The sequence below is a fragment of the Ovis aries genome, chromosome 2 (assembly GCF_016772045.2).
Source record: "Ovis aries strain OAR_USU_Benz2616 breed Rambouillet chromosome 2, ARS-UI_Ramb_v3.0, whole genome shotgun sequence".
Taxonomy (NCBI): Eukaryota; Metazoa; Chordata; class Mammalia; order Artiodactyla; family Bovidae; genus Ovis; species Ovis aries.
Window position 1 is genome coordinate 10,562,612 of NC_056055.1, and position 21,337 is coordinate 10,583,948.

At 45.8% G+C, this 21,337-nt stretch overlaps 1 protein-coding gene across 2 annotated transcripts; it reads right to left on the reverse strand.

Annotated features, from left to right (window-relative positions):
• Positions 1–1,575: 1,575 nt before the first annotated feature.
• On the reverse strand, positions 1,576–9,918 carry SLC31A2 (solute carrier family 31 member 2). 2 transcript variants are annotated; one of them, XM_004004003.6, is made up of 4 exons: positions 9,860–9,918; positions 5,926–5,992; positions 3,670–3,859; positions 1,576–2,612 (listed from the first exon to the last, which is right to left on the reverse strand). In XM_004004003.6, the coding sequence occupies exons 1-4, from the start codon at positions 9,863–9,865 to the stop codon at positions 2,444–2,446; spliced, it is 432 nt and encodes a 143-aa protein (XP_004004052.1). In that variant the 5' UTR covers positions 9,866–9,918; the 3' UTR covers positions 1,576–2,443. The 2 variants fall into 2 exon arrangements, with proteins under 2 accessions (XP_004004052.1, XP_011968346.1); XM_012112956.5 differs by having other exon boundaries at positions 8,716–9,918.
• Positions 9,919–21,337: the final 11,419 nt, after the last annotated feature.

Below are 21,337 nucleotides of genomic sequence, written 5' to 3' on the forward strand. Positions count from 1 at the left end.
TTACTTATTTCAGCATTTTCCAAAGACCATGTAAGCAGTCTTTAAAAAGTAGAATGACTTTAATAAAAATGTTCCCTGATTTTAAATGTTTATAAGAACCCAGATTCCACTCCATCTCACCTGCCAATCAGACGTATCCTTTCTGATGATAGCTTTGAGCCTGTCTTCCATCTGTGGGCCTGGGAGGCATAAGAACTACCATTTACTAAACTCTACTGTTTAACAACTATGCGCTGTTGTGGGGCACTTTACCCAGACTGTCTCATCTCCAGCGGCCCTCACAGAAGATATTTATCCTTTAATAGAGGAGACTGAGGCTTAGAGAGGTAAAGTCACCCGTCCAACCTTACATAGCTAGTAAGCGACAGAACAGGGATGCAAATCCTGGCCGTAGGATTCTGAAGCTGGGGCTCTCGGCCAGCTGAGCAGCATTTGTCCTGGGTTGAGGGAGGACGGCAGTGTTGTATGTCAGAAATACAGGTTCCTGAGCCCCACCCCAGGTCCCCTGAAACAATTTCCGTCCTGTTAGGGTGAAATCCACACAGCACAGACTTCTCAGCCTCCACTGTCTGCATTCACACCCTTGTTCCACTGGATGCCGTGTGGCCAAAGCCAGTTACTGCCTCAGCCATAGCCCTCATCTGAGCTGATGAGCAGACTCTAGGCCAGGGAGCCTGACCACTTATTAGCTGGGTGACTGTTTGTAGCTGCCTAGCTTCCTCATCTCTGAGACAAGGGCAGAAATACTTTCTACTTTATTGTGGGAATTAAATGAGTTAATACTCTAAAGTGCTTAGAACACTGCCTGTCTGGTAGATAGTAAGTATTATATAGGTGTTTGTTAAAAACAAAAATTTGAGTAGAGAAAATACCACCTTTTGTGACTTGACTTTGAAGACCGTTGAAATGCCTACTTTAACCTGGCCATATAATCCATTTCTCTAGACAGTAGATTTTTTAAAAAGCCCTCCATGCTGTGAAAGCCTCAACTGTATTTAAAGAGACTATCAAAAGAGGCTGCTGATCACCTACAGAGATGATCTCAGCAGTGCCTCAGGGCAGGGGAGGGGTCTTAGCTGGACGTGGAAGTGGATGCCTGACCGTCCAACTACAAGACTACAAATCTTAATACCAGTTGTGACGCTGAGCAGCTTTCCATCTCCCTGCTTATGTGGGGAGAATACACGGATCAGTACTGAAGGCTTCACATACTATACTTTGTTTCAGCTCTTTTCTTATCGTAACTTTTAAAAGGGGCTTTGATATATTTTTGCTTCTGCCCTCAGGGAGAGAAGGTGCTAATAACAGTGCCGACAGGCGTTTGTAGTCCATGTGACAGTTCTTTTTCTAATCATTATTTGTTACATGAACAGAAGAATGGCTTATTGACTAGGCTGGCACTGAGGGTGTCTGCTGAGGGAACAGCGTTTCGGTGCTGGGTTTGCAGAGCACAGAGTTGTCTTCATGGGAGACAGACAGACTCAGGCCCTGGGCAGCCCTACTCAGCTCCTGCAGTTCTCTCTCAGGGTTCCGGGAGCTTGCTATTTGAATGAGGAGAAACAGAAGACACCCACAGACTATTTAAAAATATATATTTATTAAAATAATTTCTTTTTTAATTCTCAAAGCTTCAGAGCATCTTTCCTCTAGCCCATGAGGTACTTGAGTATAGACATTACAGTAGACAGCAGTGATTTTCTCTCCCTAGGTCTATTCTTTCCTTTTCTTCCAAGCGAAAAGGTTCAATATCTGAAGAGCCCCCACCTAACTCTACTCATTGGCTTGATGGCTTATTTCATCTTCAGTCAATACGCCCTGTGGCTTACTCAGTATTTGAATGAATCATGTTTCCCCACCAGATCACTATGGGTGAGCAGTAAGTAATAAATAGAAAACATCATGATTGAATATTACTCAGTGAATTCTTGGTTTTGCATTAGGAGGAGGATCAGGATAAAATTAGGGCCACAAAGAGCTCCCCTCCCCGACTCCTAATCCATTTAACTATCATCTTCCCATGGCAGTGCCATCCCATGGGAGGAGCTCACTGTATTTGGAGGGTAGGTCACAGCCCTGGTAAGATCCTGCTTCTTTGCCTTTAGTCAGCTGTCACTTACTCTCGCCCCAGGAGAGAGAAAGGGATCCCAGCAAATGCTGCCATGGTTATGAAATCTGCCCCCAGGTTCTGGTCTCCACCCCACCTCCTGTCACAGCAGCCTTCTTAAAGGCACAGAAAGACTTCGCCAGGGCCCTCTGCAGCCTGGCTGAGGAGCGGCAATGGCCTCAGAACTCCAGGGAGCAAGTGCTGGCTTCAGCTGAAAGTTTCCAGGAGCCGGCAATGCCTTGAGAACAGCCAGCAGAAGAAACAGGAGACATGGGGTTCAAGGTCTGGAACGAGGTGCCCCAGGTCCTTCCAGCCCCCAGAGCCCTCACCCTCAACCAGCTAAGTCATGTTGAGAAGTGGGTAGGCCAGGTAGTAGCCCACACCGGAGCCCAGGACCACGCCGAAGAAAATCCAGGTGTTGTAGGACATAACCGCCAGCATCATGAAGTAGCCCACGACCACCTGAGCGACATGGAGCAGAGACTGGCCGAAGTGACACAAAAACCACCTAGATGAACAGGAACGCCCAGTTAATGCCGGCAGAGAGCTGGAAGCTAGGAGTTGGTGTCAGGGAGTGGAAAGAGCAACCGCGGTACAAGACTAGCTTCTTTATAATCCATACGCTTAACCCAGGAGAGATTTATTTTTAAAGAGACATGTCAGAAACCAGTGACAGAGCGGGACTTGTGCAAGGAGTTTGGGATAATCCTTTCTCTACCACACTGAGCTCTGAGCTTCCTGGTATCCAGGGCAAAAAGGGAAAATGAGATATGTGATCAATCACATCTGACAAAGGATAATACAAAATCATCAGTAAGGCAGACATTTTCCCCCCTGAATCAACTGTGAGCTGTGAATGGAAGTATTACAATGGAAGAAGCATGGACCCTGGTAACAGACTAATTTCTAGCTCTGCCACGTGCTAACTGTGGCTCAGCATAAGCGTCTTAACCTCTCTGAACTGAAATGTCCTCATCAGTAAAACATATATTAGTAAGACCAGTACGAAAACACCTCCCTTGCAGCGGGTTTGTGACTGTTCAAGGCCCCCACCTAAGGAGCAGACAGACACAGTTAGCACAGCCAGTGCTGTAGAGAGGACAGAATGGGAATCCCCAGAGGCTATCAGAATGGGGAGGGAAGGAAGGAGCAAGAGGTTGCCCTCTACCAAGCTGGTATGCTGCTGACAACAAATTTTTATCATTTGTATAGAAGAGCTGCAGGTACCATCTTGGGTTTGGAAGCCTTAGTGATCTAAGAAAACCTGCTGTGGTTTGGGGGTGGGCTGAATAGACACCCTTGTTGCTGGACTGAGGCTTGCACCGGAGTCAGAAAGATTGGAGCCTCCCACGTGGCTGTTCAGAGAGCCCCAGCCTGGGTATCAGGAGACCTGGCTGTAGTCCACGTCACTGCCAACTAACTGGAAGCGCTTGGGCAAGTTCCGGTCTGTCCCTGAGCCTCAGTTTCCCTTGGATGAAGTGGGGCTAAGTGTCCTGCAGGTCCAGCCTACCTCTCAAGGTGAGTGTGAGCACTCTGCCCGTTGCCCCCGACCCCACGTCTGTTACCTGAGAGGGCTTCTGCTGACAGGCAGGGAGTCTGAACTTGAAGAATCCTGGTCTGTCTCTTCGATAAGCTGCTGGCTTGTGGGGATGGACAGGTTCATCAGGGCCTGGTAGAGCAGCCTGGCTTTGCCAACCTTGATGCTTTCATACAACACAGCCAGAAGCAGGATGACCAACACGGAAAGGGCCATGCCTGTTGAAGGAGACTGAGTTACAGACCCCAGCCGGGCAAACACTGCTCCCCTTCTGGCAGCTTCTCTGGGGACTTGGCACCTCCCCCAACCCTCCCTCTGAATCCATTCCTCCCCCCTTCCCCTCCCATCTTCTTCCCCACTCTTGCTGGGCTCATAACTCCTGTCTCTTTCCCCTTCCAGCCCATTGTTGATGGGAGTGGCCTGCTGGAGTGTAGTTTTGGGCTCAGCAGGAAAAGCCACCTGGCAAAGCCGGTGGGGGAGTGGCGGGGAGCATGCCCCCCGGCACACCGCCCCACCTGCACCCCAGCAGGCAGCACTGCGTCCTCTGAACACGGTGCATGGGTTCCCTTTAGTTCATGGAGGGCCACCTTATTTCTGTGGCTTCATAATGTCTGTCAAAGATTAGATTCTGCAGAGATGGCTGCCTCGCTCTATCCCACCCCATATGCTCCTGTTACAGTGGCAGCATTCCTGCCATCAAGGGGTGGCATCTGTGTTCCCTCCCCTTGTCCCAGAAGACCTCTGGGACTGCCTCAGCCAATAAAGGTGGAAATGATGCTCTCTGACTTCCAAAGCTAGGTCTTAAAAACTAGGCTTTTTTTTTTTTACCTTGTTCTTGCTGTCTCCCTTTTTTCCCCTACCTTTTTCTCTTGGGACACTCACTCTGGGAACCCAGCCACCTTGCCACAAAGACCTCAGCCAACAACCCCTGCTGAGGTCCTAGCTATCAACCAGCATCAATTTTGATCAATACCTGTAGTGATGGGCGTTTGGGCTTCTTCCAGTCTATTTTTATTCCTTTTATTTTATTTTTTGATGGTACTCAACACAATTTATTGAATGAATAAATTAAGAACTAAGAATTGACACTTCCAAAACACAGTGATTTTTAAATTGTTTTATTTTTATTTATTTATTTAAATTAATTTATTTTTTAATTGAAGGATAGTTGCTTTACAGAATTTTGTTGTCTTCTGCCATTAAATGACATTGTTTTAAATGGAGCTGAGCTCTATAGAATTGGATTATTCATAATCTTTGCCTTTGCCACTATCATTGCTGATCTAAGAACAGTCCTCTTATCACTTTTATTTTATAATCTGCCTACCAAGCTAGAGTTAACAAAATCACATGTCCTATTTCAAAGTAACTTTTTGAGAAACATGTATTATTTCTCTTAACAGAGGTAATAACAGACTTGGTAACTAAAGAAAGCTACTCAACTAGGAAACAATGCATCCTGCTCTGTTTCTTTGTTCCTTCTATTATGTTACAATGCCTTTCATAGTCTATCCCCAGGTTGTAGGCAGATATATTGTGATCACAGCAATTTCCATCCATAGGTTGCCAGCAGAGATTATAAGCCCAGAAATTAAAAATGGTGAAAGACTGAAGAAAACAAATATGAGTCAGGTCTAACAGGTATAGGGGGAGAAAGTATAAAGAGCTGGAGAGAGAGAGAAGATCAGAGAAAATGGGCAGATGGGAGACGTGGACTCTTCACAGAGACAACTGGATCCCTGCAGTGAAAGCTCTGGTCTCGGCAGTCTATTTTTAACATGTAAGTGCTTAAGTGGAAACACAACTCCATCATGAATTAGTGCCCAACTCCGCCTTTTCAAGTCAAAGGAATACTCGTCTCTTTCAAATTTATGTCTCATTTGAGGTCAAAGGCTGCAGCAGCTACTCCGGGCTTCTGAGCTGACGCTAGACAGTGAACCCTGTATGAAGGAGGTGCTAGGAGGCAACAAGAGGGCCTGATCTATGTGTCCCTGGACAAGTCTTTCCCCTTCTCTGGGTGTCACCCTCTCTGGGTGTCAGTTCCTTCCCCTGTAATGGAGGGGGAAGCTGCACCCTCGTGCCTCTCTCTGGGCCTCACAAAGAGCTCTTTGCAGTCTGAAGGGCAGAGATTCCAAATGGAATGACAAATGCAAAGTTACCGCTCAATATTTATGGAAGAAGAGTCAGGCTCCCGAAAATGTCCACAGAGCATAACAATAATGAGAACCTGGGTTCCCACTGCCCAGGTTACTCAGTCTACAAGTCTGGGCTTCCCAATTCTTACCTGTAGGACTGTGGACGCTCCAGAAATCAAAGAGAAGCACTACCTCATCTGAGAAGATGAAATGCATCTGAAAGAGAAGGAACTGCATCAGAGGGGGCTTAGGGCAGCGGAAATCATGTTCCCGATTGCTCTCCAGCAACCTCTTCTAAAGACCCAGGAAAACAAGGTCACTGGATTTAAGTGCTGGAAAGGCAATTAGAAGCCATCAGAGCCAACTGAAGCCAGACAGGGCAGGGAACTGCCCAGGGTCCCACAGTGGGTGAGCAGTAGAGCTAGAATTGAGCTGGCCTGTTCCAGGTAGGGGCTTCCCTGGTGACTCAGATGGTAAAGAATCTGCCTGCAACGCGGGAGGCCTGGGTTCGATCCCTGGGTTGGGAAGATCCCCTGGAGGAGGGCATTGCAACCCACTCCAGTATTCCTGCTTGGAGAATCCCCACGAATAGAAGAGCCTGGTGGGCTACAGTCCATAGGGATGCAAAGAGTCAGACATGACTGAGCTACTGAGCACAGCACAGTACCCGGTACATGTAAGGTGCTTGAGGGTGCCCATCCTCACTGGACCAACCAGTCACAGTGCTTTCAGTCATGCAGAGATGACTCCTTTGTGCCCTTGAAAGGCAATGAGGACGTGCTAAGCTGAGGACTGACTGCCTCTTCTTACCCCCAGGGCCCCAGCCATTCTGTTCCAGCAGTGTTTATCATGGATGAGCCCAGGGTCAGCTGTCTTCAGTGTGTACTGCACACCTGTTCACCCAAAATTCACTAAACAGTTGCTGAGCCTAATCCCACGCCCAGCATTATGGAGAGAGGTTAATGTCTGCCCTTGATGAGCTGACAGTCTTATGGAAAGAATGAAGGTAGAAGCAAAGAGCACGCAGCACCTGTCTGAAGGCTCTTCTCGAAGAGCAGCTGGTCCACCCTGTGTTCTGGGTGGCATCAAGAGCTTTGCATATAATATCTCACTTCACCACAATCTTCTGTGTGGCAGGGCCAATTAGGTCCATCGTATAAGAAAGAAAACAGGGAACTGGGCTCTGAAAAGTAATTTGCTGAAGGTCACAAAGCTAGTATTAATAAGCTGGCAGAACTGGGATTCAAACCCGAGTCGAGTTAGATGCCAAAGCCCCATCTGTCTATGCTGCCTCTCAGTGACCAAGAGAAGAGGACAAGATGGGAACTGAATGGGATTCTAAATGCCTGCATCAGGCTTAATGATTGGCAAGATTAAAGCCAGAGAAATCAGTCAGCTCACACTCTCAAAGAAGGGATGTTTCCCTCCTGTCACCCGGTGAGACCTCAACCAGCAGAAGCACTATCAGTGCCCAGCTATAGCCAAGTAGATCCTGGCTGAGTTGGGATCAGCTGGTGGAAGACTTCACTTTCAAAGACAATGGCCAAATATTAGAATCTCCAAATGCCAGAGTGACAAGTGTCCAGAAAGTTTTTAAAATTGAGACATAATTGACAAATAATGTATTCATTTCAGGTGTACAACACGATTCCATATATGTGTATATTGCAAAATGGTCACCACAAGAAGTCTAGTTAACATCCATCATGACAATTACAATGTTTCTTTCTTGTGATAAGAACTTTAAAGGTCTACTCTTAGCAACCTTCAAATCTACAGTACAGTATTATTAACTAGTCACCATGCTATTATATCTCCAGAACATTTTCCCAGAGAATTTTTAGTCCCCTGGTTTTCACCTTTTTCCCCCCCACAGAACACTGACAAAATGTTCCTTGTAACTCCACAATATAAAACACAGGGCTTTTGGTGAAGAGGGGAGAGAGATCTGAGCTCTGCTGAAATTCAATGTGAAAAACACTGATCTGGTCCAATTCTAGTCCCTTTCTAACCACTTCTCATTTGCAGATGGGTAAAAGGAGTTCCAAAAGGGGAAAGGATTTGTCCAAAACCTCGTAAGATGAAAACTGAAACCTAGAAAGTCTTTAAAAAATCATGTTAGATAATTTAAAAATAAAGATAGCTTTTTATCTCCCTAATATGAAAGTGATACTTGCTTAATGGAAAAAGCTGAAACAGTACCAAAAAGAAAGTAAAAAATTATTTTGAGTCCTACTACCCAGAGATACCCTATGTCACGATTTCAAAAAGAGTATCCATTGAGGTGGCAAAATGTTCACAAAAAATTGATAGGCAAAAACAAACAGGTACAAGTAATCCTGTGAAACTGCATTTATACTGGAATTGCACTTAGGGAATTTCAGAAGCCTGCAGCACCGTCTCTGCAGCTAGAGTGAGGTATGAAGCCTTGACCCCTACTCCAACTTCATTTGATAAAGCAGCTGGCATGACTGGAATGTCCCCTGTGGCTAATTAATCAGAGAGGTTCCAAAACTGGGTTCTTTCTGTCATCCTTAGGCTTGGGTCAGCTATCTCAGGGACCCCAAACAATTTTCGCAGTAGATCGGAACACCCCCAAAGGCTGTGCTAGGGGTGCAGGTGCTGGAGACAAATGAGACAAGTCCTTGGCCCCCAAGGAGCAACTGTTTGTTAGGGGAGAGGGAGTGAACAAATAGTCCAAAGAGGTTTATGTGTTCAGCAAGGGGGAGGCCTGGGGAGTGGGGCATCTGGGGGTACTGGGGACGGAAGATCCCTGGAAGACACCTAACCCAGCCAGGGAGGCAGGTGGCTAGGACATCTTCTGAAGCAGGAAGCAGTCAGGACAGATGGACAGTGCAGGTTTTCCAAGCTGCAAGTGTCCACACAGAGCGTCCACCCCACTGGGGAGTGAGGGGCCCGAAGGAGGGACAAAGACTCACCTCTATTGCCTTTTCACCCGTGAAAAAGATTCAAATCAGCACACCCTGACTTGGAGCTGCAGTTTCCAGTCAAAGGGCCCTGTGGTCAGACACTCAAGGGGCGGGCCTCTCATCCAGTTTCACAGCTTTGGATAAACCAGGGCCTCCAGTAGCTAAATTATGTGTGTCTGGTTCAGGGCCCCACCCTGTGGGGAGGGGCTACGGGGAAAAAGCAATCACGGGACTTGTTTCTTCTTTATTTTCTCATTTGGAGTTACTCACACTTTGAGAATCCCAGGGACAGAGGAACCTGGAAAACTGCCGTCCATTGCCTCGCAAAAGAGTCTACATAGCAACTAAACAACAACAACAACAAGCACTTCCAGAAAAGCGCCCTCATTGATAAGCCAAAGAGTTTAGGGGCAGATTAAGGTCCCAGTCCTAGCACTGCCTGGCTGGGGAACTTTGCATATAAACCCTTTCCATCTGTTTCCCCTTTCAGAGGGCCGTCGGGAGTTGGGTGTGTGCTTTTCACTAAATGACCTGCGCTGGCTTCCTGACTCTTCAACTCTATGACATTCTTCCTGGAGGAAGAAAACTGTGTAAACGATTTATTCATAGACCGAAGAGTTTGCAAGCTGTCGATTCTCTCCAGCCCAGGTGAACTCTACCAAGAAAACTAGTTTATCTGAAACGCTATTTCCAACCCAAGTGTAAGAGGATGGGAAGTGGCAAGCTCTGTTTTTTTCTCCGAAAAAATCTGATCACGAACTTGCGAAGGCAGGGAACCGCCCGGGGGTGTGTGTAGGCGAGCCCCGCAGCCGGCTGAAGTGCTCCGAGAATTCACTCCTCATGGGCGCCGCCCCGCAATCTCCCCCAAGTCACCGCGCCCAGAGCAGGGGGAACCCCCGCCCGGCTGTCTTCACCCAGCGTACCCCGACCCTCATCCGCTGACTGCTAGTCAAGCCGGACTGACTCCCAGCAGGAGGAACAAATAAAAACCCCAAAGCCCCGGCCAGCTCTCCCGCTCCCGATGGTGACACCGCTGCCAGCACAGCCCCTCACCGGCCCCCTGCCAGGGGCACCGCGGGATGCCCGGGGTCGCCTGCTCCAAGGTCCCAGCGCCCACCCCGCAGCCGCTCCTCCAGGAGGCGCCCGGACTCACCGCCATGGTGAGCGTGCTGGGCGGCCGGGCGCCGGGGCCGCGTCTGCTCGCTCGGGACTGGGGCTCGGAGCTCGAACAGCCGCCGCGATCGCGACCGGGGCTGCGCGGTCACGTGGCCCGGGCGAGGCGCGCGCGCGGGCGCCTGGGACTTGTGGTCCCCACAGTGCTCCCCGCATCCTCGGGCGCACCCACCGGCCAGACCTGCCGAGCTCCAAGAAGGGAGCGGAGCAGGCCTCTGGGCCAGAGCCACCAGCACAGCACAGCGGGGTCCCTTCTGCCTTCCCTTTGGGCCCCTTCCTGTTTTGCACTTGATTTGTCTTTCCATTATCATAAAAGGATTTATTGCTTGTTATAATAAACAGCTTAGCACCTGTTAAGTCCATCTTCTGGACGTGATAAGAAGTTAGAAGTAAATTAATGAAATTATGCCCCAAGCTTTTCATGTAACCATCCTTCTTCTTTTTCTTGTTTTTGTTTTGTTTTTTCCCCTCAATCTGAAATGAAAAGCAATACACGGTTGTAATTTTAATTTGTATTTCTTTAATAACTAGGATGGTAAACTTTCTTTTTATTGGTGTAGCTGTTTTTCTGTATTCTCTGTCCATTTCATCCATCCTGCTTGGGGTGGGGAGAGTTTTATAGGAGATGAGGGATTTTTAACAGTATTTAATTTAAAATATATTTAGTAGCGACTTCACTTTCACTTTTCACTTTCATGCATTGGAGAAGGAAATGGCAACCCACTCCAGTGTTCTTGCCTGGAGAATCCCAGGGACGGGGGAGCCTGGTGGGCTGCCGTCTATGGGGTTGCAGAGTCGGACACGACTGAAGCAACTTAGCAGCCGCAGCAGCAACCCTTTGCCAGTCCTTCTAGGAGGCAAGTGGCTTCTTAGAGAAACCTTACCAGAGGCAGCACTAGCAGACCTTGAACCTGGAATATGACTTCATTTCAAATCCTGAGCCAACAAGAACTGGCTGCAGGACCTCCAGGAAATGGCTTTACATTTCTGAGCCTTCGTTTCCTGGTGGGTAAAATGGAAAGAATAATAGAAGCGTGTCAAGTGAAGTCTTGCATGTTAAATCCTCATCAGAGAACCTGGCAGTCAGAGCTTGCTCAAAAAATGGTAGCCATTGTCATCCTTAGCAGCAAATATTTCCGTTCTGTTGTAACTGAACAGGATCCTGTGGTTCCTTCCTGGGACAGACCCTCCCTACCTCCTCTGCCTGCTTCATCTTTATAGAAAACTTCATCTCCTAAGTCTCTCCTGAGCCACAAAAACCTGACTCAAGAATTAGTGACTGAAAGGGTGAGCATGTAGTGACAAAAATTGGGTACTGAACCAGGAGAAACTGGTAAGAACTTAAAAAAAAATTGGCCGTATGGCAGTCACAGAATCTTACGTTCCTTCCTGAAGTATCTAGATAACAGTATCTGATGCAAATTTCCTGAGTTGTTTTACAGATGCTAAAACCCACCAAATAGAAGAAGTTAACATTAGATGACCGTGAGTGTGTAACCCCCGGACCTGCTGGAGCCTGAGGGTTAATATTGTTGACCCCTGTGACACCCCCCTGTTACCTCACCATCAACCAGTCAGAGAATTGTGCACAAGCTGATCACACACCCTGCAACTCCTCTCCCTCACCTTGTCTTTAAGAATGCTTCCCCAGAGGGACTTCACTGGTGGTCCAGTGGTTAAGAATCTGCCTTGCAATGCAGGGGACATGGGTTCACCTGGTTGGGGAACTAAGATCCCACATGCTATGGAGCAACTAAAGCAGAACGCCGTAGCTACTAAGCCTGTGTTCTACAACCCGTGTTTCACAACTAGAGAGGAAAGATCCCACATGACATGTGGAAGACCCTGCATGCCGTAACTAAGATGCAGTGCAGACAAATAATTTTTTTTTAATGCTTCCCTGAAACTCGTTAGAGAATTTGAGCCATTTTGAGCATTACCCGCCCTGTTCTTCATGCTCAGCCCTGCAATAAACCTTTCTCTGCTCCAAACTCTGACGTTTTGGTTTGTTTGGTTTTACTGTGCACCGGGTGCATGAACTTGGGTTCGACAACACTATGAGAGGAAGCCACTTCAGAGGCCAAGCCACTTGCGCAGGGCCACACAGCTTCTAAGGGCCTCAGTCTGAAAGACAGTAAGTGTTAAGGGAAACTGGGTTGGGCAGCCTCAGGGAAAAGCATGGGGCCAGCACTGTGAAGGTCGCAGGGGGATGGCCTCGGCTGTCAGGGATGTGCCAGGCCCCATGGAGGAAGCAATGGGGAGAAGAGATGTTCTTGAAGCATCCGGGCCTCTGGAGCTTGGTGATTTGGGTGTAATTTCTCACCTCTCTGGGTCTCACCTGGGCAACAGAAATAAGAGGACTTAACCTTCACACTAGCAGGCTCCCATGCACTCCCCCACCTTCCATCAAAGGATTTTCAACACAGCTTTATTCATTTGACTATTTTTGTTGGCTTTGTTACAATCTGATGAACTTCACACTTAGTTCTCACTTCCTCATTTGTGTTATGAGTATAACAGTCCTCAAGTTCTAAAGTGCCCTTTTACTTCCTGATCTCCCAAAGACGTCCCTCCTCCGGCGCCCAGACAGAGAACAGAATCCCAGTTCATAATGGTAACACCGTAGATAGCCAAGCCTCAGTCCATGGCAAGAGATTCTTTCCGGATTCTGTACTAGTAGGCTCCCCTTCTCCTGAGAAACAGCAGAGAATCTGCCCTTGTCTTTCCAGCGCACACCTACAGCCCCAGGACAGGACAGAATCCCCAGTCAGAAAAGACGATGCTGCCTCAGTTATCACAGAGATCAGCCAGGGCCCCTTTAAACTGGGTGCTCAGCTCATGCCTGCTCAGTTGGTGGAGGGAAAATTCAGCCAGTCGTTTCTCCTGTTGAGGTTCGGTGGAGGAACTTGATATCTCATGGAAAGTCTACAAAATATTACTTCTGCAGAATATCTGGCTTTGATGTGCAGATAAGTCTGTGTGACCCCATGGGCACTGCTATCCCTCTCTGGGCCTTTCTGAAATGGAGGACCTCTAACCGCTCCTTTGTATACTAATGATCTACAGTTATAAGGGAGCTTGAGGTTGGGGTTGAATACTTTATGGCTAGGATTTTTGCCATGTAGCTCCATTCAGCTAACTTTCCTTGTTCTTCCACAAACCTCTGCTATTATATACATACATACATACATATATATATATATATATATATATATATATATATATGCTATGAGTAGCATAATGTATAATACATACATAATACATAACACAACATTATGCATCTGGGCTGTGCAGCGTAGGGGGAGTATGCACACTGGAGGTTGATGAGGTTGGGGGAAGCAGGAGCCAGGCCACCAACAACCTGAAGTCCATGTTTAAAGCCAGGACTTTGGGACTTCCCTGGTGGTCCAATGTTAAGATGCTGAGTTCCTAGTTCAGGGGGCTCAGGTTCCATCCTTGGTCAGGGAACTAGAGCCAGCATGCCATGATTAAGACCTGGCACAGCTGACTAAGTAAATAATAATAATAAAGTCAGGAATTTATTCTATGACAAAGAACCACTAAAATGTTTTTGCCCCACTGGACAAGGTTCCCCAAAGAGGGATCAAACCCATGACCCTGCATTTGTAACATGGATTCTTAACTACTGGACCACCAGGAAAGTTCCCCAAGGTGGTTTTTAATGTATGCTTTTCTCCCTGCAGTTTCCCTTTTCTTTCCCAAATGTCGCTCTCTTAGTGAGGTCTGCTCTGACCACTGATTTAAAACTGCAATCTTTTGTATCCCTCACCAACCATTGCCACCCACCCCCCAACTTACTCTGCTTTACTGTTTTTCCATGGCACGGGTCACTGGGTAGTAAGTATCCTGTTTAATTTGGTTATCTAGTGTTCCTTTCTCTGCACTCAAATGGAACCTCAAGAACAGGGATTTCTGTGTTTTTATTCAAGAAGGCACTCCCAGTCCCTACAAGAGCTCATGTTACAACATGCACTGTCTGCTAGCATTCGTTGAATGAATCAGCACACCCCAGCAGGCATGTGCTTCATTGCTTCAGAAGAAGGAAGTGGTAGAAACCAAGGCAGCCTCTGGATGTGATGGTTTTATTTCCCATGAGACTGTGGCAGGTTTGGGGAGGTTTGTGGGAGCAGTTAGGAAATAATTTGTGAAGAAGCACAGGAAAAATCAGGGATACCCTCCCCCAACCCACAGAATACCCCAGCCCAGAAGAGGGAGCTTGGAGCGAGGGGCCTCTGGGTCACCAGGGGAGGAACAGTGACAGACAAGACAGAGGGCCATGCCCCAGCTCTGGAAAAGCGCAGCTGCGAAGTCATGAGGCCTTGCAGCCCATAATAATGGTAGCCAACCCAAGCATGGCCCTTCCTCCCAAACTCACAGAGCAGGGGTGGAGAGAGTACCTACCAATCATACCAAAAAACACACAACCTGTTTCAGTTCAGTTCAGTCGTTCAGTCGTGTCCAACTCTTTGCAACCCCATGGACTGCAGCACGCCAGGTTTCCCTGTCCATCACCAACTCCCAGAGCTTGCTCAGACTTCATGGCCAACAAGTCAGTGATGCAATCCAACCATCTCATCCTCTGTCATCCTCTTCTCCTCCTGCCTTCAAGCTTTCCCAGCATCAGGGTCCTTTCCAATGGGTCAGTTCTTCGCATCAGATGGCCAAAGTATTGGAGTTTCACCTTCAGCATCAGTCCTTCCAATGAGCACTCAGGACTGATCTCCTTTAGGATGGACTGGTTTGCAATCCAAGGGACTCTCAAGAGTCTTCTCCAACACCACAGTTCAAAAGTATCAATTCTTCGGCATTCAGCTTTCTTTATAGTCCAACTCTCACATCCATACGTGATTACTGGTAAAACCATAGCTTTGACTAGATGGACCTTTGTTGGCAAAGTAATGTCTCTGTTTTTTAATTTTCTGTCAAGGTTGGTCATGACTTTTCTTCCAAGGAGTAAGCGTCTTTTAATTTCATGGCTGCAGTCACCATCTGCAGTGATTTGGGAGCCCAAGAAAATAAAGTCTATCACTGTTTCCACTGTTTCCCATCTATTTCCCATGAAGTGATGGGACTGGATGCCATGATCTTCGTTTTTTGAATGTTGAGTTTTAAGCCAGCTTTTTAACTCTCCTTTTTCACTTTCATAAAGAGGTTTTTTTAGTTCTTCTTCGCTTTCTGCCATAAGAGTGGTGTCATCTGCATATCTGAGGTTATCACTATTTCTCCTGGCCATCTTGATTCCAGCTTGTGCTTCATCCAGCCTGGCATATCGCATGATGTACTCTGCATATAAATTAAATAAGCAAGGTGACAATATACAGCCTTGATGTACTCCTTTCCCAATTTGGAACCAGTCTGTTTCAGTTCAGTTCAGTTCAGTTCACTTGCTCAGTTGTGTCTGACTCTTTGTGACCCCATGGATTAACTATTGTTAATACAGCACACCAGGCCTCCTTGTCCATCACCAACTCCCGGAGTTCACCCAAACCCATGTCCCTATAGTCAATGATGCCACCCAGCCATCTCATCCTCTGTTGTCCCCTTCTCCCTGCCCCCAATCCCTCCCAGCATCAGAGTCTTTTCCAATGAGTCAACTCTTCGCATGAGGTGGCCAAAGTACTGGAGTTTCAGCTTTAGCATCAGTTCTTCCACTGAACACCCAGGACTGATCTTTAGAAGGGACTAGTTGGATCTCCTCGCAGTCCAAGGGACTCTCAAGAGTCTTCTCTAATATCACAGTTCAAAAGCATCAGTTCTTTGTGCTCAGCTTTCTTCACAGTCCAACTCTCACATCCATACATGACCACTGAAAAATCATAGCCTTGACTAGACCGACCTTTGTTGACAAAGTAATGTCTCTGCTTTTGAATATGCTATCTAGGTTGGTGATAACTTTCCTTCCAAGGAGTAAGCATCTTTTAATTTCATGGCTGCAATCACCATCTGCAGTGATTTTGGAGCCCCCAAAATAAAGTCTGACACTGTTTTGACTGTTTCCCATCTATTTCCCATGAAGTGATGGGACCAGATGCCATGATCTTAGTTTTCTGAATGTTGAGCTTTAAGCCAACTTTTTCAGTCTCCTCTTTCACTTTCATCAAGAGGCTTTTCAGTTCCTCTTCACTTTCTGCCATAAGGGTGGTGTCATCTGCATATTTGAGGTTAATGATATTTCTCCCGGCAATCGTGATTCCAGCTTGTGCTTCTTCCAGCCCAGCGTTCCTCACGATGTACTCTGCATAGAAGTTAAATAAGCAGGGTGACAATATACGGCCTTGACATACTCCTTTCCCAATTTGGAACCAGTCCATTGTTCCATGTCCAGTTCTAACTGTTGCTTCCTGACCTGCATATAGATTTCTCAAGAGGCAGGTCAGGTGGTCTGGTATTCCCATCTCTTTCAGAATTTTCCACAGTTGATTGTGATCCACACAGTCAAAGGCTTTGGCATAGTCAAAAAAGCTCTTAGGTGATATAAACTGGATTAGACTTTCTTTAGGCATTACTAATTATCAACTGAACAACCTATTTAATACTTTAAAAGGAGATCCTGATTTAAATAGCCCTCGTTCACTATCTCAAGAGGCATGAGAACTCTATTTAGTGAAAATAAATTACAAAAACAATTTCTTACTCCCATCAAACTAGATTTACCTCTAGAATTATTTATACTCCCCTCTCTTCATTCTCCCACAGGACCTCTTGCCCGACAAGAACACCCAGTAGAATGGATCTATACCCGTTTTAGGGGAATAAAGTCACTTACACCCTACCTTGATTTAATTGCTCTAATCATTATCAATGGAAGAAATAGGACTAAAACTCTAATTGGCTCTGATCCTCATAAAATTGTAATACCTATCAATAAATCTCAAATTGAGAACGCATTACAAACTTCTACCGATTTCCAAATAGCTTTTACTCGTGGTAATGAGTAAGCTGATAAACTGGTTTCCTTTGCTATTCCGGAGGAACAGCATGCTCTGTTCCATAACAATGCCGGCTCCCTACACCAGCTATGGAAAATCCCACACTGCCAGGCTAAAGAAATTATTAGTAATTGATCTACTTGTAGACCCTACATCTTTGACCCATCGCCCAAGGTATTAATCCTCGCAGTTTGCAACCTAATGAACTATGACAAATGGATGTAACTCATTGCCCTGAACTTTCTCCATTTTCTTTCTTGGGTGTCTGTATGAACACTAATTCTTCTTTTATTTGGGCCACACCTCTTCACGGTGAAGCTACACAACATGTTATAACTCATTTATTAGCCTGTTTTGCTGTAACTGGAACTCCTAGTTCTATAAAAACAGACAATGGCCCTGCCTATATTTCTAGACACTAAACATATTTTAGTTTTTTTCTATTAAACATATTGCAGGTACTCCTTATAATCCACAGGCACAAGGCATAGTCAAACAAGCACATCACACACTAAAGTTGCAAATAAAAAAATTTAAAAAGGGGGAATACACAAGGTACACTGCTGTCTTCCTTATCGAAAGCAAACTTTACTAGATTCCAACAAAAGATATTTTCTAAACCTATAACTATTGTTAATACAGCTTTATTTGTTTTAAAATTTTTAAACTTACCACAGGGAGATATCTTAACAAGAGCAGAAAAGCATTTCAAGGAATTGAAGGGCACTTCTCTTCCTCTGCCCATTTGGTACCAAGACGGGTTAACGAAACAATGGAAATCTGGGAAACTAATCTTGCAGGGAAAGGGGGATGCTTGTATTTCCCCAGATGGATCCAGCAAACTCACATGGCTTCCTCCTCGGAAGACTCGACCCAAGGCAGGCCTTGGCCTTCAAAATGGAGACGGGACAACAAGGACCCCAGAAGGAAGAGATTCCAGTGTGGGCCATGGTGGCTCTGAAGATCTCCAGGAAGCACTGCTGTCAGCGGCATCACCCCTATGGTCTCCCCACTTGGGGACAAATAAAAACTCTTACTAATCGAGCTGAAAATTTGGTCCCTCAACAGGGAATGCCTCGGAGCCCTGAATACATTCTCCTGGCAATGCTCAGTCTCCTGGCCTGTCCCCATTCTAACTAATCATGCTTCCTGGGCTTACATACCAACCCCCATCTACTACAGGTGGTCGAATGGACGGAGAGAGGACCAATCGTTTCAACTAATGACTCTATACATATGCCTTCTCCCTGGAGCATTAAAGGGCCCTCACACCCTGAAGAAGAAGGAAAACTAATTAACATTTCTCTAGGTTGTGAAGTCCTTCCTTTGTGCCTGGGCCCAGCAGAATTATGCATAAACGTTAGCCGACAAACTTGGGCTTTCACCCTGCCTCCCCAAAAGGATTTTTGGACGTTGCTTGGATTATGTACTGCCCTTTCTTTGTCTATGAACCATATTTATACTACTGAGACTGTAGGGAAAGAGTTAGGGAAAGAACAAAGAACATCATGCAAAGGGTTTACTCATAAGAACTTTACATATACTCCTGTTCGTTGGGACAAATGTCAAGCCAAATCAGGAAAATTAATGTTTGTGGCTAATCATACGATTGTCGATTGGGGACCCCATGGTAAGTGGTTATCTAACTGCTCAGATGATGTTAACAGCACTGTGTGTGACTATGCTATTCAAGTGTCATGGAAAATTAAAGACACTATGATGGAGCATTACCATGATAAAGGACTTCCTGGGCGGCTTGACGGTTGATCAGCCCCACCTCGTCCTAGGATTGTCCTCTATAAACAGAGTGGGCCTGAACAATGGGACATTTGGAAGCTTGCTGCGAGCACCGAAGAACTTGGGACTTGGACCGGACATTTCACAGGGACCAGTCATAGTTACAGTAACTATTTTTTCACTATAATCAATCATATATACAGGCCTGTGTCTCACTCCCTTTTGTTATAGCCATAGGAAGTTTACAATTTAATAAGACTTTACATTCTGTAACTTGTATTAATTGCAAACTATATACTTGTTGTAACTCCTCTATTTCTTTAAGAAATGATTCCCTTTTGATTCTTCGATCTCACCGTAATTTGTGGTTTCCAGTAAATCTCCAACGACCCTGGGAAGAAGGTCTCATGGCTGGACTTGCTTCCAGACTACTTACTAAACTGCTCCAATGATCTAAACGATTCGTTGGATGGCTGATCCTTGGCATTTTGGGGTTAATAGCTATTTGCATCACTGCTGTTGTCGCCAGTGCTGCTCTACATACCTTGGTTCAAACACATAATTTTATCCAAAATTGGACTGAAGATGCTCATAATATATGAGCTACTCAGGCTCAGGTAGATGAGGATATTCAAGAGGAAATAAAGGAACTAAAAACAGCCGTCACATGGGTCGGAGATCAATTAATAGATTTGCAAAAACAAGTGATACTAAAATGTGATTGGAATTCTACTCAATTTTGTGTTACTCCTGTTCATCTCAATCATAGTGCCTACAACTGGGGACAAATGAAATTTCATTTACAAAACATACATGATAATGCCTCTCTGAAGGTACAATTACTGCAAAAGGAAATCTTTGAAACATTTTCTAAAGGTCTGCCCTCTTCCACTAATTTGGAAACTTTAGCTGAACAACTAGCTGATGAATTATCTGGGCTAGACCCACAAGGGTGGTTTCAAAGTATTACCCACAGCTTCGGGTCCGGAACTGTAACTTTGGTGATTGTCTTGGTAATTATATTTGTTGTTTATCGTTGCCTTTCTATAAGGTTGGTCAATACTAAACAAACTCAATTGGTCAGGACCTTTTTCACAAATATAATAAAATAGGGGGAATTGTCAGAAAGCATTTAACAGGAGGCTTCCTGTGTGCTGTTTTGGATCTGTCGTGAATCCTCTGTTCCTTATTAATTCTTGAATATTCAGGAATTAAAAGGAGTGACAAACCGCTCCCAGGGCAGAGGAATGCATGCACTTCCATCGTTGGTTTTTCCATACGGTGAGAAGTAACTATTTATGACCATCTTCCTTTTTATGAACCATAGAGTAACAATGATTATTTACAACCCTCTCTCTTTGATATGGATTGCCTTATGTTTCCTTGATAATTTGTAAGTCTGGACTTTCGATCTTTATCTTTGCTGAACAAAGCTACCTTGTAAGACAGTATATATACCCACACTATGTTGAATAAAACACCTTTGCGCCATCAGAGCTTGGGTCCCTGTGTCTTTCTTCTTTTTCTTTCTCTCTCTCTCCAGCTAATTCTCTGGAGCGTAGAAACCCGTCGTGCTCACTCGCCTGCCCAGGCTTCCAAGACCCTTGCGAGAGGTGCACTGTGCCTTCATCCTCTCAAACTTTGGAAGGAATGATGCTAAAGCTGAAACTCCAGTACTTTGGCCACCTCATGTGAAGAGTTAACTCATTGGAAAAGACTCTGATGCTGGGAGGGATTGGGGGCAGGAGGAGAAGGGGACGACCCAGGATGAGATGGCTGGATGGCATCACAGACTCGATGGACGTGAGTCTGAGTGAACTCCGGGAGATGGTGATGAACAGGGAGGCCTGGCGTGCTGCGATTCATGGGGTCGCAAAGAGTCGGACATGACTGAGCAACTGAACTGAACTGAACTGAGCTTCCAAAGAAATCCCAGGGCTGATCTCCTTCAGAATGGACTGGTTGGATCTCCTTGCAGTCCAAGGGACTCTCAAGAGTCTTCTCCAACACCACAGTTCAAACGCATCAAATCTTCGGCGCTCAGCCTTCTTCACAGTCCAACTCTCACATCCATACATGACCACTGGAAAAACCATAGCCTTGACTAGACGGACCTTAGTTGACAAAGTAATGTCTCTGCTTTTGAATATACTATCTAGGTTGGTCATAACTTTTCTTCCAAGGAGTAAGCATCTTTTAATTTCATGGCTGCAGTCACCATCTGCAGTGATTTTGGAGCCCAAAAAAAATCAAGTCTGACACTGTTTCCACTGTTTCCCCATCTATTTCCCATGAAGTGATGGGACCAGATGCCATGATCTTCATTTTCTGAATGTTGAGCTTTAAGCCAACTTTTTCACTCTCCTCTTTCACTTTCATCAAGAGGCTTTTTAGCTCCTCTTCACTTTCTGCCATAAGGATGGTGTCATCTGCATATCTGAGGTTATTGATATTTCTCCTGGCAATCTTGATTCCAGCTTGTGTTTCTTCCAGTCCAGTATTTCTCATGATGTACTCTGCATAGAAGTTAAATAAGCAGGGTGACAATATACAGCCTTGATGTACTCATTTTCCTATTTGGAACCAGTCTGTTGTTCCATGTTCAGTTCTAACTGTTGCTTCCTGACCAGCATACAGATTTCTCAAGAGGCAGGTTAGGTGGTCTGGTATTCCCATCTCTTTCAGAATTTTCCATAGTTTATTGTGATCCACACAGTCAAAGGCTTTGGCATAGTCAATAAAGCAGAAATAGATGTTTTTTTGGAACTCTC

Excerpts from the sequence above, each read along its gene's own strand:
- SLC31A2 (XM_004004003.6), bottom strand. Across the intron at positions 3,860-5,925 it reads GAGCGTCCACAGTCCTACAG|GCATGGCCCTTTCCGTGTTG; the intron begins GTAAGAATTGGG and ends CTCCTTCAACAG. Across the intron at positions 2,613-3,669 it reads GTCAGCAGAAGCCCTCTCAG|GTGGTTTTTGTGTCACTTCG; the intron begins GTAACAGACGTG and ends CTGTTCATCTAG.